Here is a 19,838-nt window from a genome sequence, read left to right on the forward strand (position 1 = left end):
AGCTGCCTGTCCTGAAGCAGAGCTATCTCTGATCAGTTAAAATTATACTGTAGGGAAACAAAAGCAGTTCCTGTAGTTAGAAGGAAGTGAAAATCAAGGCTCATTTGACTGTAAATTAACCTTTTTGGAGAAGTGAGAGTGCTGAAAAACCTTTGGCCCTCTTGGCTATAGATTTATTCTTGGGTGCATTTCTAAGCAGCCTGCCTTGGGATGTATACCCACAGCCCTCTGAGATGCTTGATTTCTGCTCTGAAGGTGTAGAACCCCTCAAGGGCAAGGTAAAAAGCTGTAGTTCAAGGCACCTGTCTTTCTGACTGCTGATGGTTCCATGTGCTATGAACTTTATCCCCATAACCTCCCAGTACCTCTAAATTTAGTATGAGGCAAGTATTGTAACTGATGAAAAGGTCAAGCTCCAGTGAAAGCACCAGCCAAGAAATTTTTTTGGAACAGAGCGTAAACAATACTTGCTAGTTTCTGTGCTCACTGGTTTCTGTACTTGCCAACCAGCCGAATCCTGGCCTGGGTATGGCCCTGGCACAGGGAGGGATTTGCACTGAGGACTTCAATAGGCTGTCCAAATAGTGTTCTTTTAATCATCCTTGTGATGGGATGTGTCAGTGTGCCCTCTTTATTTGGAAATAAAATCTGTCACATATTGGACGACAAACCCATGGTGGGCTTTGCCAAACTCCTGAGGACTGCATTTTATTTCTCATTGCCACATCTAACCCTAAACTTAAGTGCCTTAAGTACTCAGCTAATTCTTAATTATACCCTCTGTGCTTTAAGGCCTGAGACTTAGCTGACTCTTTTAAATGGCCAGAAGTACTGAGTGATGCATCAAGATCTCAGCATTTGCTTCTGACGTGTTCTCTGAGCCACACTGAAGGTAATGGGAGGTTCTGCACTGGGTGAGCTTGGGCTGGGTAGATGCCAGTCTCAAGATAAGTGGTGTAATGATTTGGTTTATGTGCTTAAGCTGATGAGGCACAGTATTGGTGTGGCCCTAAAATACGTGCCTGTGTAATTTTCAGGGAACAAAGCAGTTTAGACTTAACACTTTGCCATAAAAACAAAGACATTCTTAATACAAGTGCTGGGCAAAAGACAGGATATGAAACTGTACAATAAAGCTTGAGGTGTTCTTTGAGTCCTCTTACACAGGTTCTGTACTTGTGTAGCTTGTCCTTCAGTGCTTAGTCTGGCAGCCTTTCCCATCAGGACACATTTCAGAGCCTTTCTCAAGGATATTCATCTTCATCTGGATGGTCTCTAAACATCATCCTCTGCATTTAAGCTATTGAAAGCTCAGCAGTGGGACACTTCCATGCACTTCCTGGAGTGACATTTGGGTAATATGCTGGCATAAAACTTGCCTTTGTTTAAAAAACTATGCAGTGCTCTGACATTTTACCCTTTCCTTAATAACGTTCCTTTCCCCATTATGTGATTCTAAATACTTACCGGGTAGCGACAGCCTGTACCTTCTGGTTTTGCAGTATATCTTACAGAAAAGTTATTAGCTTTGGCTGATATTAAAGATGAATAATTTCCTGGAAACATTCCATAAAGAACTAACTTCAGCCTCCCTCCTTAAAAAGGTGGGAAAAAAAACCCAACTTATTTTTGACCCCAGTCTGCCTAGGCACAACTATTTAAAGTAGGGTGGATTTGCCTTCTTCATGTCTGATACACTTGATTTCAGAATTTTATTCCCAAGCAGACACTAAAATATATGAAACCAGTCTGAGAATTGTCTGATATGTTAGTTAAAGTCTGCCTGCTTAAATCTGTCAGAGCCTCTTTGGCTCTTTTGAGTCCTAGTGGGTAAGAGTATTACTCAGCTTGGTACGCTGTAACTGAATAAGAAAGGGAGTTTTTAAAGACTCTCACTGCCAGCCAGGTGTTTTTCCAGTGTTTTGGTGTCTAGCTGAGCTCTGAGAGCATCAGTGAGCCAGGATGGTGCAGGGTGGGGAGGCATCCATGAGGCTTTTGTACCAAGCTGCCCTTCCTGGAAATGTCATTTTTTTCAAGATTCTTCAGTCCATGTAATGGAGAATAAAATATCTCCTTAGTGGAGCCCCTTTCAAAGAGGCCTTTGCTCTTTGTGTTCCTTGTAGCTGCATCCTTGCATTAGCCTAAAGCACTTCTAATGCTTCAGTGAAATAAATGAGTCTGCCAGGCTTTGAATGGCTTGTTAAAAGGCCTGAGGAGGGAGGATCCTGTGAGAACAGCTTCCTTTAATATCTTTGCTTTTTTAATTTTGGCTTTCCAGTATGAAGAGTCAGACTCTGCTTCTGTGGGTGGAGGAGCTGTAAAGCTTGGTAGCTACCAAATCCTGTGCGTGGCCTGTTGAGTCACAGTGATGTCTGTCCCTGGAAGTTTCCTCTCCACAGGAAGACTGTAGCTGAAATGTGTACAGGTCTTGGATTTCTTGATAGTTGTGAATTCACTTACTGTACAAGTAAATATTTTTATGATGGCTATCCCAAAAACCCAGTGTTTTTGAAAGGCTACACAAAAAAATTTCTGTAGCTCTACTGCCTTTTGTTGTACTTGTCTGTTTCTGTCTGGAAAGGGTGAGACTTGGGATTTTTTTCTTGTTATACTTGTAAAGATGAAGTGCATTCTGCTAACAGTAGTGCTGAAGTGTTTCCTGTAACATGATTTTCAGCTTTTTGTGATAAAAGGGCAAATGAAAAGACTACAAATCCAGCACTTGCCTTCCAGTGATTGATTTTAAAGCTATCTCTCAGTTAAAATTGGGACTTAACAACATTGTCAGTCTATGGGGCTGTTATGCCTGTAAGTGATTTTAAAAAAAGAATTGTGCAATTAAGATGGTTGAAAATAGCATCCTTGGGACCAGGAACTTCAACTTCTTTGGGTTCCCCAATGTGGACCTCAGATGCTTTGGTGGATGGAAAGGTTTGATTGCTTCCAGTGGTATGCTTTTTGGTAATTTTGCCTAGCCTGCTGGAAGTGAATCCAGTGTTTTGTATATGGAAAAAGCCAAATGTTAGTCTGTTTAGATTAATGCTGACCCAGTTAGAGGAGATTCTAGATTAAAATTTGTCTGGCGCAAACCTGTGGTTATCTATTTTTTTTTAAACAGAGAAGTTTGAGTCAATGCAAAAAGGGTTTAACAAAACAGAAGCAAGGTGACCTCATCCCAGCTGGTTAAACAGGGAGACATTTGTCCTATGTGATTAGAGGCAAAGCTCAAATCCATTTTAGTAAGCTAAACCCTTAAAATTTTAGAGCTGAGTGCTTTGACTCAGCCCTTGCAAATCTGCCCTGGCTGAGGCAGGTCAGTTTAGGTCTTCAGAAATACCAGACTTTAGAGCAAGTGCCTCAAGTGACACAGCTGAATCCACAGGGCATGGAGTATTCATGGACTAGATCCACTGCTTAAATAACCACTGCAGAAAGCTGTGCAATTGAAGCAGTGCCAGCTTTGTGTTACACCTACAGGCTGATCTGAGCTTTTGGGTAAAGATTTTGACAAATACATGAACCTCTAACACATGTTTGAGGTGCGTAAGTTCTGTGAATGTGTGTTTTAGACTGTCTAAAATGGAAAATACTAGTTCATAAGTGTCAAATCATAATCTTGCCTACCAACAGCTGATTTTTCAGCTGAAAGTAATGGCAAGCTGGTATGTTGTTTTAAGGGAGTGACAGGCTAACATGAGACATAAAAGTATCAGAAAAGATGTGGTGTGTTTGTAATCTGAGGATTACAGGGGAGAGAACATTCTCAGGGAGACAGGGCTTAGTTGGATCAATTATACCGAGTTGCTAGTACAAAATCCTAATGACTAATTGTGCTCAGTTTTATTTTTAAAAAATCACTAAGGTGAAAGCTGTAAGCAGCAAACTAGCTTAAAATCCAGGTGTCAGGATGGTCTCAGGTAGTAGTGTCTCAATTTTCTGAATAAAACAATGATGGGAAGATGTCAACAGAACTTCTGGGAGTTTGATCTGAGGGAGATTTGCTTGAGCACCTGATTGTCCTTGAGTTCAGGAAGCTGGTCTGTTCTTCAGCCAGTTGTGCCTTCCCTGGTGAAGCCATTGCTGTAGTTTGCCTGTTGTCTCCTGCAGAACTGATGGTAGTGCTGGTAGGAGCTTACCAAGTAGAGATGTGAAACAACATTCTGCACCTAGATGTTGTTCTTGAACTCCTCTCATGATGCCCATGCAATCTTCTGAGTAGAAGAACAGAAGGCTTTCTGTGGCCCATCCTTTCCCTTCTCCTATGAAGCTCAGAATTGGAAAACAAGTTGAAGAGCTGTCCAAGATTAAATGTCTCTGCTTCCCTCCCTCTGTTCTGCTATGCAGATGGCTGTGGTGGCAGAAACTTGCAGCTTTCTACCATGCTATTAGTCAGTAGCTGATGTCATGTGTGTTTTCTTCCGAGGGGTTTTGGTGTAGCTACGCAGAGTACAGAAAGTACTTCTGAGACTCTTTACTCCTGCTATAAAGGAGAGTAAGACTTTGGTATGGTCTGTCCTGATAGTGTGTTTTCCATTTGGAGGCAGCAGCTGTGGTAGAGAGCAGACAGTTCTGGAGCTTTTCCTGGAAGCTCTGTGTCCCCATCGATTTGTTGTGCCTGTGGGATGGTAGTTCTAATAGCAAGTATTGCTTACACTTCTATGGTCACAGGCTGAAAGCTTTTATTGGCAGCATCAAATTCTTGTAACGAGCCTTCTTGCATGTGTCCTAGTATTAATTAGGTGTCTGTGTCTGAGCCTCCTGTGGCTCCCACGGTGTTGAAGTGTGATATGTTGTAACATCTCAAAAAGGAAGTGGGAGCAAGCAGAGACTGTTTACAAGCTTCCATCCCAAGCCTTAATAAAAGTTGCAGGAAACTTCTTTCAGCCTGGCTTCACACTTCAGTAACATAGTAGATATTGCAAAGTTGAGAAGAGTGTCCTGCCAATCCGAGTCCTTTAAATAGGAAGAGATTTGGGTTGGTTTTCTGCGAACAACGTCTCATTGTCTTGCCGAGATGAAGTCTCTGCTCATGAAGTTGCATTTGCCTACTGCAGATGAGTTAATATGCTGTAGGCAAATGATCCAGTCTGGAATATGTTCACTGGCAACAGATTTCTGATGCAGATGGATCAGAGTTGGTTATGATTGACTACACAAATAGCTTGCCATGTCTGTGATGGGACCTTTGTATAATTTTGTGTTCATCCTTTCCAGCTGAGAAATGCAGCTTTATCAGTAATAATCAATTTGCTTTCCCTCCCCACCCACAGGGTAGCTCTGGCAACACGTGGACTGGTGACAAGTCTGCTGAGGACTGGCAATTTTTTCTAGCTTGAAGAAAATTGAAATTGGTAAGACTTGGCTTGTCGCTTATCTTACATGGGTTACCCATGTGACTTAGGAAAGACCCAGGGAAAAACCTGTCCCTTCAACAATAAATGGAGCCACCTGTTTGACCTGTATGTTCAAAATAAGCTGGATCAGTTTAAGGATTTGATTTCAAGCTGGAAGGATATATTTTTTAAACTTCTTTGCTTCTTTACTCTGAAGCCCTTGAAAGAGTAGTTAATTATGGTTAATTGCTATTATTTATCTAGTTCTTCAGCTGCAGAACTGCAGTGAATAAAGAGAAATGCTGAAAATGCCAATACATAAAGTGACCATCTTAAGTGCAGGCAGGATTTAGTATCAGTGTTCTCATGGAACTACAAAACTCAGGATGAGAAGCTAACACAATAGTTCTTTCAGGTGCTGCTTTTCAAGTCTGGCTTGTACACCTGCGAAGGAACAAGGAATACATGTCCAAAGCTGCCAAGGTGCTTTTATAGCCTGGCTTTTCACCCAGCTTCTGTTTGACCTGGGTAGTCTTGGCCAAGATCCTGCATGTATTGACTGGCTGCAGACCAGGGGCTGACACCTGAGACACTGGTGCAATTCTAGGGCAGCACTGATTAGGAATAAATCTCCTCCACAGATGATCATCCAGTTTTTCTCCGGTTGGTCAGGGTGTTTAGAACAATACTGACTAAATTTTCTTCCAGCTTAAAAGTTGCTAGTCTGAGCTGGGATGCTAGGATTTCCTGGCAGTGTTGACTGACAAATTTAGTTGGTTAGCACAAATGTGTATTTAACATGACAGTTGATAATCATATCCAGCACTGTATTTCTAAGAGCGTTAATGTTGTTTTTTATCTCCAGGCTGAAAATGAGTACAATGTTGGAAACCTCTGAGCTGCCAGCAGTGTTTGATGGGGTGAAGCTAGCTGCAGTTGCTGCTGTTCTGTATGTTATTGTTCGATGCTTGAATTTAAAAAGCCCGACTGCCCCTCCTGAACTCATTTACCAGGACTCTGCTTTGGCTCGCTTTCTACTCAAATCCTGCCCACTTTTGACCAAAGAGTAAGTAGTATATTTCTCCCATGTTGACCTGTATTACAGGAAGAAGAGCTGCACTTACCCATTCTTCCTCATATGTTTCATAGACTTGGTTTCAAATGAATGTCAGGGTATACTCTTACTAAAATAAATCTTTTCTAAGTCAAGCATTTCTTTATTGTCTTGGGTACTTGGATTTATGACCAAGCCTTGTTGTGTTGCATTTTCTACAGATGTATAGAAAAAGTCATCACTGTCCATCTTTATAGAAGCTGTATGCTGATATTATACTATAACAGCACCAATACCCCACTGTCTGTGGAAATGGGGGAGGGATGGATGTAGTCAGCACTTGTTCATGTTCTTGTACTCCCTTTTATTAGGGAAGGAATCTGTTGGGGCTCACAGGAAGGAAACATTTCCATGGTGTGTCAGTGCCCTTATAATGAACACAGGGTTGGCTATTAGTTTTAAAGTGCCTGCTCTTATCTGAAGTACTTCAAGTTGATTGAAAACTAATGAAATTTATTACTGGTGGAGCACATCCTAACTAGTTTAATAAAGTAATGACATAGAGGCCAGCTCTAAGCCTGTTGAATACACTTTCAGATTGACCTTGTGTCAGCTGTGTATTTGAGCAGGCTGATCCCTGATCTTCCATTCCAAGACCTCCAGAATCAGTGCAGCTGCCCTTAGCTTCACCAAGAACATTCTCCAATAATAGCTAGCATTTAGTACAATTTCATGAGGCTTTGGAGGGACAAGGACTTTGATTACAGTATTTCTCTTCTGCAATCACTTTGAAAACTTGCAAGTCCTATTTAGAAGCTCTAAGTACATCAATTATATAGTAAGTGCTGAGTGCAGCTGCATGAACTTTCCTTTTGGATCTCAAAAGTCAAGCTGACTTAAGGATAGTCATTTTAGGGGAGATGAGAGGCTTTTAGCAGTGCTGTGTTAGGTGCCTTGATTACATAAGATATAAGATGTTAGGCCATGGGGTCTGTAAACTTTTAGAGGAAACAAAGCATTTTCTGTTGAAATTGGAACCCAGAGAGGGTTCTGTGATGCACTCCAGGTTGGTGGTAACATAAATGTGTTTGGATTCTTGATTATGTCTACTGCCTTAACTGCAAAGCAATTCCTTTCCTAAAAAATATGTTGAGGAGGTTTGCATTACTTGGGACTTCAGATACTTGCCACCCCAGTGTTGCACTCCAGTATGACATGTCCCTAGTCACTGAAGGAGCAAGCATGGAAGCTGTGCTGATTACCAGCCTTGAAGGCATATTGGTATCAGGCTAGTCTTTGGAAATGGATTGTGAGCTAATTTAGAGTCCATTTTCTTGCTATTTCAGCTCTGATCTCACAGCATAGGCTCCTAGTACTGCTGTATTAGGGCCATGTCTTTGACTTTCAGTTGGAGAGCAAAGCATTCCCAAAAGAGTGAAAATGCAAAACATGTCCAGCAGTATTTAGACATCTGTTGTGCATTAATTGCAAGAGTGATGAGCTGCTTGCAGAGCCCTGGTATTGTGTTAATAGTGTGCAAGTTTGGTTTGTTTGCTTCCTCTGGATCCAGCTGAGCTCAGGCTTGCAAGCTTCTCTGAAGACTGTAGCAGTCATCTCCAATACCTGCCTCTTGGGCAAAATATTGTCTGAAGGACTTCCATGACCAAAGGAAGCAAACTCAGCTGAAACAAACCAGAACAAAATGTGTCAGTAGATAGCTGTTCAGTTCTCCTAACTCTATATCTCTGTTCAGGAAGACAGGACTATTGGGAATATAATTGCTATTGGGAATTGAAAGAGTTTACAGGAAAGACAGCTCTAAGATGTATATGTGATTATTTCTTTTTACTATTTTAGTGATGTTATCACAGACTTTTTTCAATATAGAAATTTAAAAAAAAATCAAAGAAATCCTGTCTTTAGGCATGAAAGTCACCTGGAGACTAAAGGGGAACAAATGTATTTAAATTCCTGCAATTATGCATGAAACAGTTTGTAGGATAATTAGGAAAAAGCTATGTGAAAACAGCTTGTGCCATACTCCACCGAAAAATCTTGCAAGGCTTTGATTACTTGCTAATTATTCAGAGTGTTAGGAAAGCTGATTAAGCAGCTCTTTTCAGATTCTACCATGAAAGCAAAATAAGTAGCCCAGCAATCCCTTCTGTTATATTAGTACTGGGTTTGTTGTCAGATCTGTTATAAGACTAATTCTTCTGTGCAGAGGAATGTTCACAGCTGTGAACTGGCTTTCAGACCTGGTTTGTTCAGCTCCTGCTTAAAGGAGGAAGGGGTGAGGGCACTGCTGTGAAAAACAGGCTGGCAGGGAGAAAGAATAACTTGGCTTGTTTCTGCTATCTGTGCAGGTGTTTAAAAATTCTTAGAATAAATACTTTTGGACTTTATTTTCCCTTTATGACACAATCCTCACCTCTGGTCTAATTCAGTGTGTTGTAACTGTGGTTATCATTCAGTAAGCCAAGTGGTAGTGGATGAATAATTGAAGAACTTTGAATTGTAAAACTGTCTGGGATGGCTGTGTGCCAGGTACCTTGTACTTGTGGATGTTAGTACTGGTTTTTACAGTTCTGTAAACTGCCGGAAACTTTCTACATATCCACCAAACATTGGGAAGCAAGAGAATCTGTCTTCTTAGAGCTCATGTTCTCTTACCCCTTTTTCCATTTCTCTGACCCTGTACTTCGGCTTACCAAGTGGAGTAGCATAATCAGACCCTTTTCTTTTGAAATTGCTGCTTCTCATATGGAAGCTCTTGCAATTCAGCACAGCTATTGATGCCCTTGAGCTCTTGGGCCTAACTGCTGGTGGCAGCTGTGTCCTTTTCCTGTCTTTCAACAGGGTACAGAAAGTCCTTCATCTGCTCTTATTCCTGTAGAAATGCAGTGCTGGCTTTTTGATTCATGAGGGTAAATTTGGCCAGTGCTTGCTGTACTAGGCTAGACATTTTTGGGCTGTTTACAGTTTATTCTAACAAAGTATGTGTGTCTTTATTTCTGTGGAGATGTGGCACGTGTCTTCCATGTAGAAAATAATTATCCTTGCTGTCTGCACACTTTTTATCATCAGTAAAGGCAAGCTCCTCAAAGACTGAGGCAAATGACTGTCAAGCCTGTTAGTAAACACTGTCAAAGATCCAGCCTAGATCCTTCTTATCCTTTGTTTGCACACCAACCTATGCTGGGTGAGCAGGCTGCCTGATACCCGAAGACTTTTACACTGTCACTGCATTTCTCTTAGATGCAAGGAGATGAGTAGTCAGAAAAGCTGTCTTCAAGCTTTTCAGTGTTCTTTTCTTCCCCCTAATAGCAAGCAGTGTTTGATCCCTGTCAACTCCTAGGTGTTTTACTCTGGGAGGAACACTTCCAGGAGAATAATAAACTAGAAGAACAGTGTTACCCCTGAAGCTTTGGCAGGTGAACATGCTGAGAGGTAGAGGAGAGTGGCAGCTCCCTGTTGGTAAGTTGAAGCATTGACCTTGCAGAGAAGCAGCCTCGGGGGGTCTGAGTTTTTGCTGGGTGCTGTGGCATTGGCAGCAGCTTTGTGTTCTCCAGCTCTTATCAGCAAGGAAGGATCTAAGTGCTGTAAATCCTCATGCCTTGTTTTGACTAAAATACTTTTTGTAGTCACTGGTGGGGGAGGAGGGGTGTGATGGGTGCTTTACTAAGTAAAAGCTTAAATGGTGAAGGAGGTGCTTTAGGCAAGGAAGCCAGTCTGTACTTTTAAATAGTTCTGACTTCATACAGGTACTGTGGGCAGCAAACAAACACTTCTCCATTTGTTTCCTTTTTTGAGATTCGGGGAACGTGGAAGCTTCAAAACTTGCTTAATTTTTTTTCTTGCATTTTTTTTTTTTGTGGTGTCCTCATCACATTGAGCAGTCTAGCTGAGCTGATGCAGAAAAAGCTGCTTTCTACATATTTGGGATCAAGGGTTGAACCCTGCAGACTTTTATATGAGTTTCCTTGATTGAAATTCAGTTGGCATTCCCTAGCATCAAATAAAGGACTAGGCTCAAACAAAGTTTGATTTTGTAAAGCATTCTTTAAATACCTCCAAACTGCTCTGTGAAGGGGAAAAATAATCTCTTACCTGTTGTAGTGCAGGCAGAAGTTCTTAGAATGCCCTGACAAGTGATAGGCTCTGTTTTCTCACCATCGGTCTCCAGTGTGCTATAGCACATAAAGGCCATGCAAGAGTTAATGTTTAAAGTGTTGATCTTCTGAGATGAAATGAAGCAATGCTCCAGAAATAAGCCTGTTGCTGAACTTCCACTTCACATCTTTGAGGACCTGAATGCTGATGCCTGCTAATAAAAATAGCACAGTTTTTATGTGCTTTGTGTGAGCTGCTTATACAGCTGCTGCTTTCCTAAATTCCTGCATACTGGATTATGTATGTGCTCTAAAATGATAATCTATTGCCTGAAAGCCACTAAACTTAATCTACAATCACATGCTGGAATTGTTTTAAATATTAACACTCTAGGAAAAATTTTTGGGAAAACCTGGGAATTGTCTTGTTTTTGAGCACTGTGGGCAGCCACCTCTCAAGATGTGAAGCTGTGCTGCACAGCTGAAATGCAGGTTTGGAGCTCAAACACAAACACTGGTGAGCAGATTTATATTACTGGCTGTGAATTCACTGAGCCACTTAAGAGTGATGAACTCTGTACTTGCTGGGCCATGTAAGTGACCTTCTATAATAAGTGACTACCATCCCCAGGCCTGTTCTCCTGCCTGCCTTCTGTTGCACAGTCCTGTTACTGGAAGCTACAGGGCTGCTTACTGGAAGATATAACTGCTTCAAATATTTATGTTTATTCAGAGTGCCTGCTATCTATTACAACTGACCAATTCAAAACAGGGAAATGAATCATTTAAAAGCCTTTGGGTCCAGAGAAAGCTCGGAAGCCATTTTTGGTTTATAGAAATAAAAATCTCCATTTTTGGTACAACACAACTTTTCCTTTGGATTTTTTTTCAGTACATTCTTGTCTGGGTTGTTATGTTATGCTGTCCTTGTCCCTGTGTGGAGGCCTTGGCAAGAGGTCCTCCTGGCTGGTGTTCACTGCTCAGCTCCTGTCACCATAAGCCACTATTGCGAAACAGTGGAGATGCTGCTTATGGACACAGTGTTTATTCCTGGGCTTTTGTACATCTGGGAGCAGCCTCTCTGGAACAGGACACTGAGGAATATGTACTGAGTTGTCTTCGTGCTGTGCTGGAATAATCTCTGCAGTACACTGCTTTTCAGAACCACTTCAATTTATAGCAGACAGGAAGGAGTTGGAAATCTGTTGTGTCCTTGAACACTTTCTTTGTTTCTGCTTGTTATCAATGCTGGAGGGAAGCCACCTGCTTTTGAGTGAAGGACCCTTGTTTGGAAGACAAGGTTAAATTTAGCAGTAATTATAATTTTAGCATAAAATCCAAAGGGCAGTACTCAAATACTAAATACTACTTAGTTGCACAGTCTGCATGGTTGTGTTTCCCTGTGTTGCATCCTGCTGAGCTCGTTTTCATAAGGTAAACCACAAGAAGAATGCCCTCAGTACATGCTCTTCTGTCTGCAGGATGATTGTTTTGGAGAAGCATCTTTTTTCAGCTGTTAGCCAGGAGGAATGTTGACTTCACTACAAAACAATCTGTTCCAGCTCTTGCTATCAGCACTGGATAGTCAAGGTTTTTTTTTTTCAGCTGGGTCGAGGATAGAAATGTCTCTGGAACTGCTTTTCACATAATAGGCTTAAATAAAATTGATCTGATGTGTCCTTTCAGAGGGTAAAGGCTTTTGCACAATTCCTGGCAACTTTTCTCCCTCACCAGTGTGGTATCATGCAGCTTCAGGACTGAAGAGTTCTTTCAATGCTCTCTTCTTTGAATGGGTTTAGTAAAAGCAAGCTGTAAGTCTGCACAAACCCTGTATAAAAAGATGACCTATCCTTCAGTCTTGTACAGTCTTGCACCATTAGGTTCAGTACTTGCTCTTGGAAGAAGTTCTTGAAGACTTTTTCTCAGTGAAAGACACAAAAGTCACATGAAGATTTCAAAAATAGATTTGCTCATTGGCAAAATGGAGGGTCAATAGAAATAGTGTGACAGGCAGATCATATGTCTGATTCTGCTGTAGATTACAAGGATACCTTGTCCTGAGAACAGATTTTACCTGAGTTCAGTAAAAGAGAGCAATCACTCATACTGTAAAGGCTTTACAGGGTTTGTCATAGGTTAGATTGGCAACTTGTCTCAGTAGACAGAAGTATTATTTTTATTAGCTGCTTGGCTTTGCATCAATCTGGTAAGGTAAATTCTAATCTGTTTTAATTTTTCACTGATAATACAAGATCTGTGCTATCTGGGCAGCTTTATTCCCTTTCCCTGTTAAAGTGTGGTGTTCAGTCTCCTGAGCCTGGATACTTAAGGGATGTGTTTTGCCTCACAAGTCTGTTGTTTAAAGGCTGATGGTCCTAAACAAAAAGACTGGTGAGGTAACAAACTTCTACCTGAGCGCTTGCATGTATTTTAGAGCTTCAACTGCTTTATAACTTATGTGCAAACTAGAAATGTACTTAATGCCTTGGTAGAAGTTACAAATCTCTGCATCAGACTACTATGCACATTACTCATGCTGAAGCTTGGCCTTTGACCGTTTATCTAAAAGAATGTAGTTACATGCAGAGTGACTAAAGCAAGCCATCTTTGCTGCAGGCATTGATGCTTAAGCAGCTGACTGGAGTTAGCTTCTTAAAAGATAAGCTGAGCATTTTACTTGGTCCACAGGATGCTCAAACACTTGTGCATTCTGCAGGGAGCAACGGTGGATGCTCCCTTGTCGATAGGGTTTCACACAGCTTTAGTTTTGAGGGAAATGTGGAAAAGGGATTCCTGCCTTAAATAAAAAACAGGTCAAGGAAAACTGCATGTGCTGTTTGCCTGAAAAGCAGTATAAAGGTTTGATTTATTGCAGATTAGTGCTTAGGTGACCTCCAGCTGGGCTATGCAAAGATGGGGCTGGGGGTCTCTTTCCCCAGAGAAACCATCAGTAACCCAAAGAGGCAGGCTGTGGGAAGCAGTGTGCTTGAAATAATTTTCCTTCCTTTCAACTCTGGCAGTAGTGGTGAGGCTTTGAAGACTATTATAATTTCATCTCCAGCAACATCCTGTGGTATGTGCTGCAGCATCTCTTCCAGTGGATGGCTGTAACCTATAGCTGGAAACTGAACTGTAGATTAAAAATGAGGATAGGATTGGTGCTTGCAGAGATCCTTGATTTTTGATTTTTTTCATGGTAGCAGTAATCAGTAATAGCTATATAACTTAGCTGCTGTAGCAGGACAGATTGCTTTGCTTTTAGCCCTATAGGGTAAGATTTGGGGATAGTCTTTGATTTGAAAAGCACTGTATGGAAGCAGAATCACCAAAACTTTCCAGTGCTTGTTCTCACCCAAGATTAGAAACCCGGTAGCAATGTTGATGTCTGAGTCTCTTCTAAAAGAACTGCAAATTCTTATTATAGATTGTATTTGTCAGCTTCCCTGAGAAGGTGCTAGCAAACCTATCTGTAAAGGATGTCTGTGGAAGGAAAAAGACAAAAAGCCAGTCAAGCACTGTCTAGTGTGGAGTATGGCTACTGATATGAACTGGTGGTACAGTAAATGACTGGGGTGAAGCCAGCTGTTTTTCCTTATGTTAGGAGAGCAGTGTCTTCTTTCTGGCATAATAGAAGGGTTCAAAACCCGTGCACTGAGGTGTATGTGACTTGAGCAGAACCCTGTGTAGATCTTGTGCAGCCTGGTTTAGTTTGATTGCCAGATCCCAATGGATTTCTACCCTGAATTGTGAGAATGGACCTACTGATTGCATTCCACCTCCAGCAGCTATTGCAGAGGATGAGCTTGTCCAGCCTCTGTCACTGCTGGGAATCTGCACAGTTGTACACTGTGCCTGGTAGGACCCAGTGCACAGATGCTGAGCTGACAGAAGAGGGGTGGTGCTGCTGGCCTTGCCTGGATGCTTTGAAAAGCTTTATAGGTGAGTGATCAAATCCAAAATGCACTGAGGACTAATTTACAGGGCTGTGAGCATCAGCTAGCAGCTTTTGCAGCCTTTATTGAAGCAATGTCTGCTTCTCCAGAAATCTGTTTTGGATCTCTTTGGGAAGCACACTTGCAAAAATGAGTGGAACTACGGTGAATTGTTGTGTTGCTTTGACTGTAAGATGTCCCCCTCAGATGAGGGATAGGAATGGGGGAGAAAGAGGGCATAGTGCTGCTCTTGTCTTGCTAAACAACCCCAAGTAGTTTTTATTTGATAGGAAGTCTTTTTAAGGAGCGTGCGGGGGAGGAGGGAGTTGCGGATATGACACATAGGAGCTGGCATGGGGAAAGGTCCAGCTGTATGAGTAGGTAGTGTCAGAGCACAAAGGTAGGGTTTCTGTCACATTCTAGTGGATTATGGTCTTAAGTAGTAAATTTGAGTCCTGAGCTGCCTAGTTTTTTGTGAACAGGGAAGAACATGATCTCTGCTTCATATGCTCTCTAAAAGTCAGAAGGAATAATTGCAGGAAGCCCTCAATACAACAGGGAGGGAGTTGCTAATCCCTCGGGATCCAGGGTGAAGTCAGAAGCTCTCAAGCTTCTTCTGGATACCCTGCTCTGTGCACCAGAGACCACAGTTCTTTAATTGGAAGTGTGTCCCTGGGGACTGCTGTTCTCCTCAACAATAAATCATGCATGCTTTCCTGTCAGAGCTGATGTAACTCTCTTTTTCAAGGCGTTGGCTCAGTTTCCTTCCCTGAGTGACCAGGTGACTTGCCCACATGGTGGTGGTGCTAGGGCACAGTATGTTTCCTGTTAAACCACTTGCAGCTCTGCTTGTGCTAAAAAAATCTGATAACTAAGCCCTTTAATGCTTTCCAGCTCATAGCTGTGTTTCTCATGTATCTTTTTTGAGGGCCTGTAAGCCAGGAAAAGAGAGACAATCTGCTTTGTCACATAGCTTTAATATACCCTTGATAAGCATAAGCAATTGGTAGACTCACCCTTCTTACTGAAAGGGATTTGTTATTCAGTGGAGTTCAATCAGTTCTGACTGTTTCTCTTAACTGTCCTGGCTTTTACCTAATTCTGAAATGCAAAATCAACCTGTACTGTGCTCTTTGCTTAACTTAGTTTAACAGTTCTGTGGTCCCAACTAACAAGTCTTGGGGCTTTCAATTTTTGGGAAGTTGGAGTGAATCCTGTTGTTTCTGCCACTGGCTTGTACAGTCAAGTACTTGTACAAGTTCATGTGGCTCAGCCCAGGAGGCTTTAGTGTTTCAATTAAAACAGATTTACAGCACTGTACAGTTCTGGAGGTCACTTTGGTTGGCAACATGCACTCCTGATCTCACCAAAGCACAAGGCCTCTGTGTATTTAGTGAGAAGCATTTGTTCCTCTAATATCTCAATATAGGGAATGTCTTGGTTTTGGCTGCTGCTATCAGTGCTGATTTTTCAGCTTTGAGTGTTTTGGGCTCTACTCTTGTGTAAAGCTGCAAAGATCACTGCTGCCAGTTCAGTCAGAGCAAAAACAATTCCATATTTGTTACTATATTTGGGAGCTGGTGAGGGATTTGTAATGGGAGTGTTTGTGTTCTCAAGGGCTCGTTAACACAGCAGGGGTAAGCAATTAAATTACTGCCTTTCAGGTACATTCCACCCCTCATCTGGGGAAAGAGTGGACATATCCAGACAGCTCTTTATGGAAAAATGGGGAGAGTGAGATCACCACATCCATATGGACTTCGCAAGTACCTCACAATGCCAGATGGAGCGACAGCCACCTTTGATCTCTTTGAGCCATGCTCTGAGCACTGCACTGGAGGTCAGTCCAACAGCTGCTGGCTGCATCTAGCTGCTAACCTTGATTCTGTGCTCTGGGGGACAGATGAGGATAGAGCCCATGGCTCCCATTTGGCCCTGAGAAATGCAGATTTCTTTTTTTAAACTGTCTGTATTGAGATCTTCATGGTACAATGCTGTGCTAGAGCAGTTTCTGTTATCTTACTGAAGAGAATCTGAGCAGTGCTTCTCTAATAAGATAAAAATTCAGTGGCTAGAGCTCGTAATGTTGGAGCTTGGCACATGAGAGTTACAGTTAATTTGAAGTGCATATGATAATCCTAAATGTAATTTACTGTGCTTACTTGAATTACAGCAATTACTTTCTTGGTTGATGAAATGATATCTTGTTAAACTAGTGAACAGTGTCAGCAGATCAAATATCATTAGATTAGCCACAAAGTAGATGATGGTTAATGTCAGCTGATCAGAATGTCTGTGCTTCATTTGGAAGATGTGTATTACACCCAGCTCTAGAAGGGAAATAGCATAACCAGTCTGCTTGGAGTGCTGGGCTGCACAGCTTCCACACGCGACGGTCACAGCAGGCTGTCGGAAGGCAGAACATGTGTAACATCAAAAATGTCCTTCAGACAGAAGAATGTACTCTTGGTCTCTAGGCAGTGCCTGGAGAAGAGAACTGTTTGCACAGCTTTCCCTGAAGTTAAAAACTGTTCATCTCCCATAGCATCAATTACTTTTTCACATCTGTAGTACTAGAGCTGCTGGTCTCCAGTCCCACACAGGATTTTTGGCAGACTAGTAGGAATTCTAGCTTGCTTATGGTAGGTGGTTTCCCACGGGTCTGAAATCGAAATCTTCTGACTCTCTTAATTTGCATAAAGTGATATTTACTTAACTTCCCTCTCTTTCTGAGCACAGAGGATGTCACGATGGTGATCTGCCCGGGGATTGCCAACCACAGTGAGAAGCAGTATATCCGCACCTTTGTCGACTATGCCCAGAAAAACGGGTACAGATGTGCTGTCCTGAATCACTTGGGAGCCCTGCCAAACATTGAGCTCACTTCACCACGGATGTTCACATATGGTGGGTACTTTGTGGCACCTGGGGAACTTACTTCCAAGCTCATGAAACTCGTAGGGATTGATCAGCCTCATTCAGGATAACAGAACTGCTGTACCCCAATGGGGGTAAAACAGTTTTGTACTGTTTCTTAAGAACTAAACTGAACTTTGATGAGAGGAAGCTAATACTAAATTCACTTTTGTCTCTTCTGCCAGCTCTTCCACATGTATTCTCATCAAGGAGGCAGTTTTTTGTAAGAACTTTTTTTGGGAAAACAACCCTTTATTGCCTACCCAGAGCCTGTTCAAATGATTTTAGAGATACTGAATTTGCCAGTTTCATGGAATGTGAAACAAACCTGTCCCTGAAGGATAAATGCCACTTCTGAGGCTTTGTACAATGTAACTTGAGAGGAGTTTGTACCAGCCTATTCAGAAAGTACACTTATATCCTAGGAGGGACATGTGAGGATTTACTCCTGGATGTAACACAAGTCAGCAACAGTTCACGAGTATGACAGTAAAGCTACAGAAATGGTAGTGCTTAGCTGCCATGATTATGGGTCTCACCTTGAGTAAAAGGAAGTCTTTTTTAACCTAGAAATTAAAAGGAATAAATGCTTTGAAACTGTGAAGGGTGACTCCAGCTAGTCTTAATTGCCCTTTTGGTGAGTAATGTGACCTTTGTAGAATGGGGCCTCTTTGCCTGTGACCTAATCTGTTTGTTCCTGAGCTCTCTTGAGCCCTCATCTCCCTCTTTACTGTATCTATAGGTACCCTGTCAACTGTGTGTTTAGAAGATTTGTGTTAGGTTTAGTTTTTTTAAAGTTAGCTAAACCACTGCTTAGGTTTTGGACTAACAGAATAGTTACCTTGCACAGTTAAATTGTCAAAACAGAAATACAGTGCTTTGAGATGCCAAGTCAGGCAGGCAAGTAGGCTGTAATGCTTTGTTGCTTGTTTTAGAATTATTAAATATACTCCTCTTTTGGAAACACTTCAGGAATACCAAATACCCTCATTTGTAGTGAGGCCCTAGGCTGTTAATGGCTGCAAGACTACCATGTCTTGAAAACTAAATTTCTACTTGTTAAAGCATTTGCTATTTTGATAAAAGAGTTTGCTTTCATGGAGCTTTGCTTTAGACCTTAGGGTGTTATTCTGTAGTGTATCTTTTGAGACATACCTTTCTGAGTCTTTTATAGCCTTGGAAAGGGCAAAGAATGTCTAGCACTTCCTTTGAGTAAGACAGTAAATCATTTGGCAGAGTTGCTTGTTAAGTGCCAGCAAGTCCAGTAGACTTTACTCTGCCTCCTACCCAAATAACTCAGTGCCCTTTTAGCTTTGCTGTATTCCAGGCATGCTTGTTGAAGAGCAAGTAGCCTAAATTTGGGATTCACTGAATCCCAGCCTCTATATCAAGCTTGACATGTTGCTTTTCTAGTTTTGGATTTCTGAGCTGCCCTGAAGTCACGAAGGTCTTAACACTAAGGTATTTTGACCTCTGGCTTCTTCCAGAGGAAACCAGAGCAATGCAGAATTTGTAGTCTTGAAGATTGTTCATTAAGAGTGTTCACAAGGAAGTGCCCAAACCCTGCTGAAACACTCAGCCAGAAGTCAGAACTAAGCATGAGCTAAGCTCCACAGGACTCACAGATGTATGAACACATGTCAATCAGAGCTGTTAAAACCTTTAAGGCTATTGAAAAGTCAGAAAGGGTAAAAAGCTGAATTTAAGGCATGCAACCAAAGCTTCAAGTGAAAATTTAAATATATTAGATGTTTTTTAACTTTGTTCTTCTTTTTAGGATGTACCTGGGAATTTGGTGCCATGGTGAATTATATCAAGAAGACCTACCCTCAGACTCAGCTGGTTGTTGTGGGCTTCAGCCTGGGTGGAAACATAGTGTGCAAATACCTGGGAGAGAGCCAGGCCAACCAGGAGCGAGTCCTGTGCTGTGTCAGCTTGTGCCAGGGGTACAGTGCTCTGAGGTGGGTCTGGAGCCTTCCCCATGCTGCTCTCATCTTGTGGGAGTGGGGAGATCTTTGGAAGGGCAGGGTGAAGATGGATGTTTCTCTTACACTGAACTGGTCTGACAGACTGAGTGTGTAGGGTGGCACACTCCTGATGGAGCAGCTGAAGCTTTGTTGATTTGCAAGCACAAGTAAACTTGTCAGCAATGCAAACAGGTTTTGTGTACCTGGTGAGATACATGCTGGCAGCTTCTGGACTGTGCATGTGATGCTGTCTCATGGCTACAGTGTCCTAAGAGGAGGCATTCCCTGTGCAGTCCTGGTGTAATTAACCAGGCAGGCTGGGCAGTGTGACCAGCTGCTGAGCTGATGCCAGGTTTGCAAGCAATAGTTTACACTGTCTCATCACTCTGAGAAATATCCCATGGTTCATAATAGCTTGTTTGACTTCAGTGTGCAGTTTCATCTGGCAGCTCTTACCTGGGGAGACTGGAAAGACACAGCACATTCTGTCAGTCTGTGCTCCCCTCTTAGTGTGTGTCACTGAA

The 19,838-nt window shown here is 42.0% G+C and overlaps 1 protein-coding gene across 3 annotated transcripts in view; it reads left to right on the plus strand.

Moving 5' to 3' along the window:
* The window catches only part of ABHD2 (abhydrolase domain containing 2, acylglycerol lipase), a 37,159-nt gene that overhangs the window by 4,588 nt on the left and 12,733 nt on the right, over nucleotides 1-19,838 (plus strand). For all 3 annotated transcript variants that reach the window (XM_058846550.1, XM_058846552.1, XM_058846553.1), the window contains 5 exons: nucleotides 5,271-5,351; nucleotides 6,199-6,399; nucleotides 16,096-16,271; nucleotides 17,171-17,338; nucleotides 19,125-19,308. In XM_058846550.1, the coding sequence (XP_058702533.1) occupies nucleotides 6,206-6,399; nucleotides 16,096-16,271; nucleotides 17,171-17,338; nucleotides 19,125-19,308 (722 nt within the window). In that variant the 5' untranslated portion in view covers nucleotides 5,271-5,351; nucleotides 6,199-6,205. The remainder of the gene's footprint in view (nucleotides 1-5,270; nucleotides 5,352-6,198; nucleotides 6,400-16,095; nucleotides 16,272-17,170; nucleotides 17,339-19,124; nucleotides 19,309-19,838) is intronic.

The sequence above is a fragment of the Poecile atricapillus genome, chromosome 11, assembly GCF_030490865.1.
Source record: "Poecile atricapillus isolate bPoeAtr1 chromosome 11, bPoeAtr1.hap1, whole genome shotgun sequence".
In the NCBI taxonomy this organism is placed as follows: Eukaryota; Metazoa; Chordata; class Aves; order Passeriformes; family Paridae; genus Poecile; species Poecile atricapillus.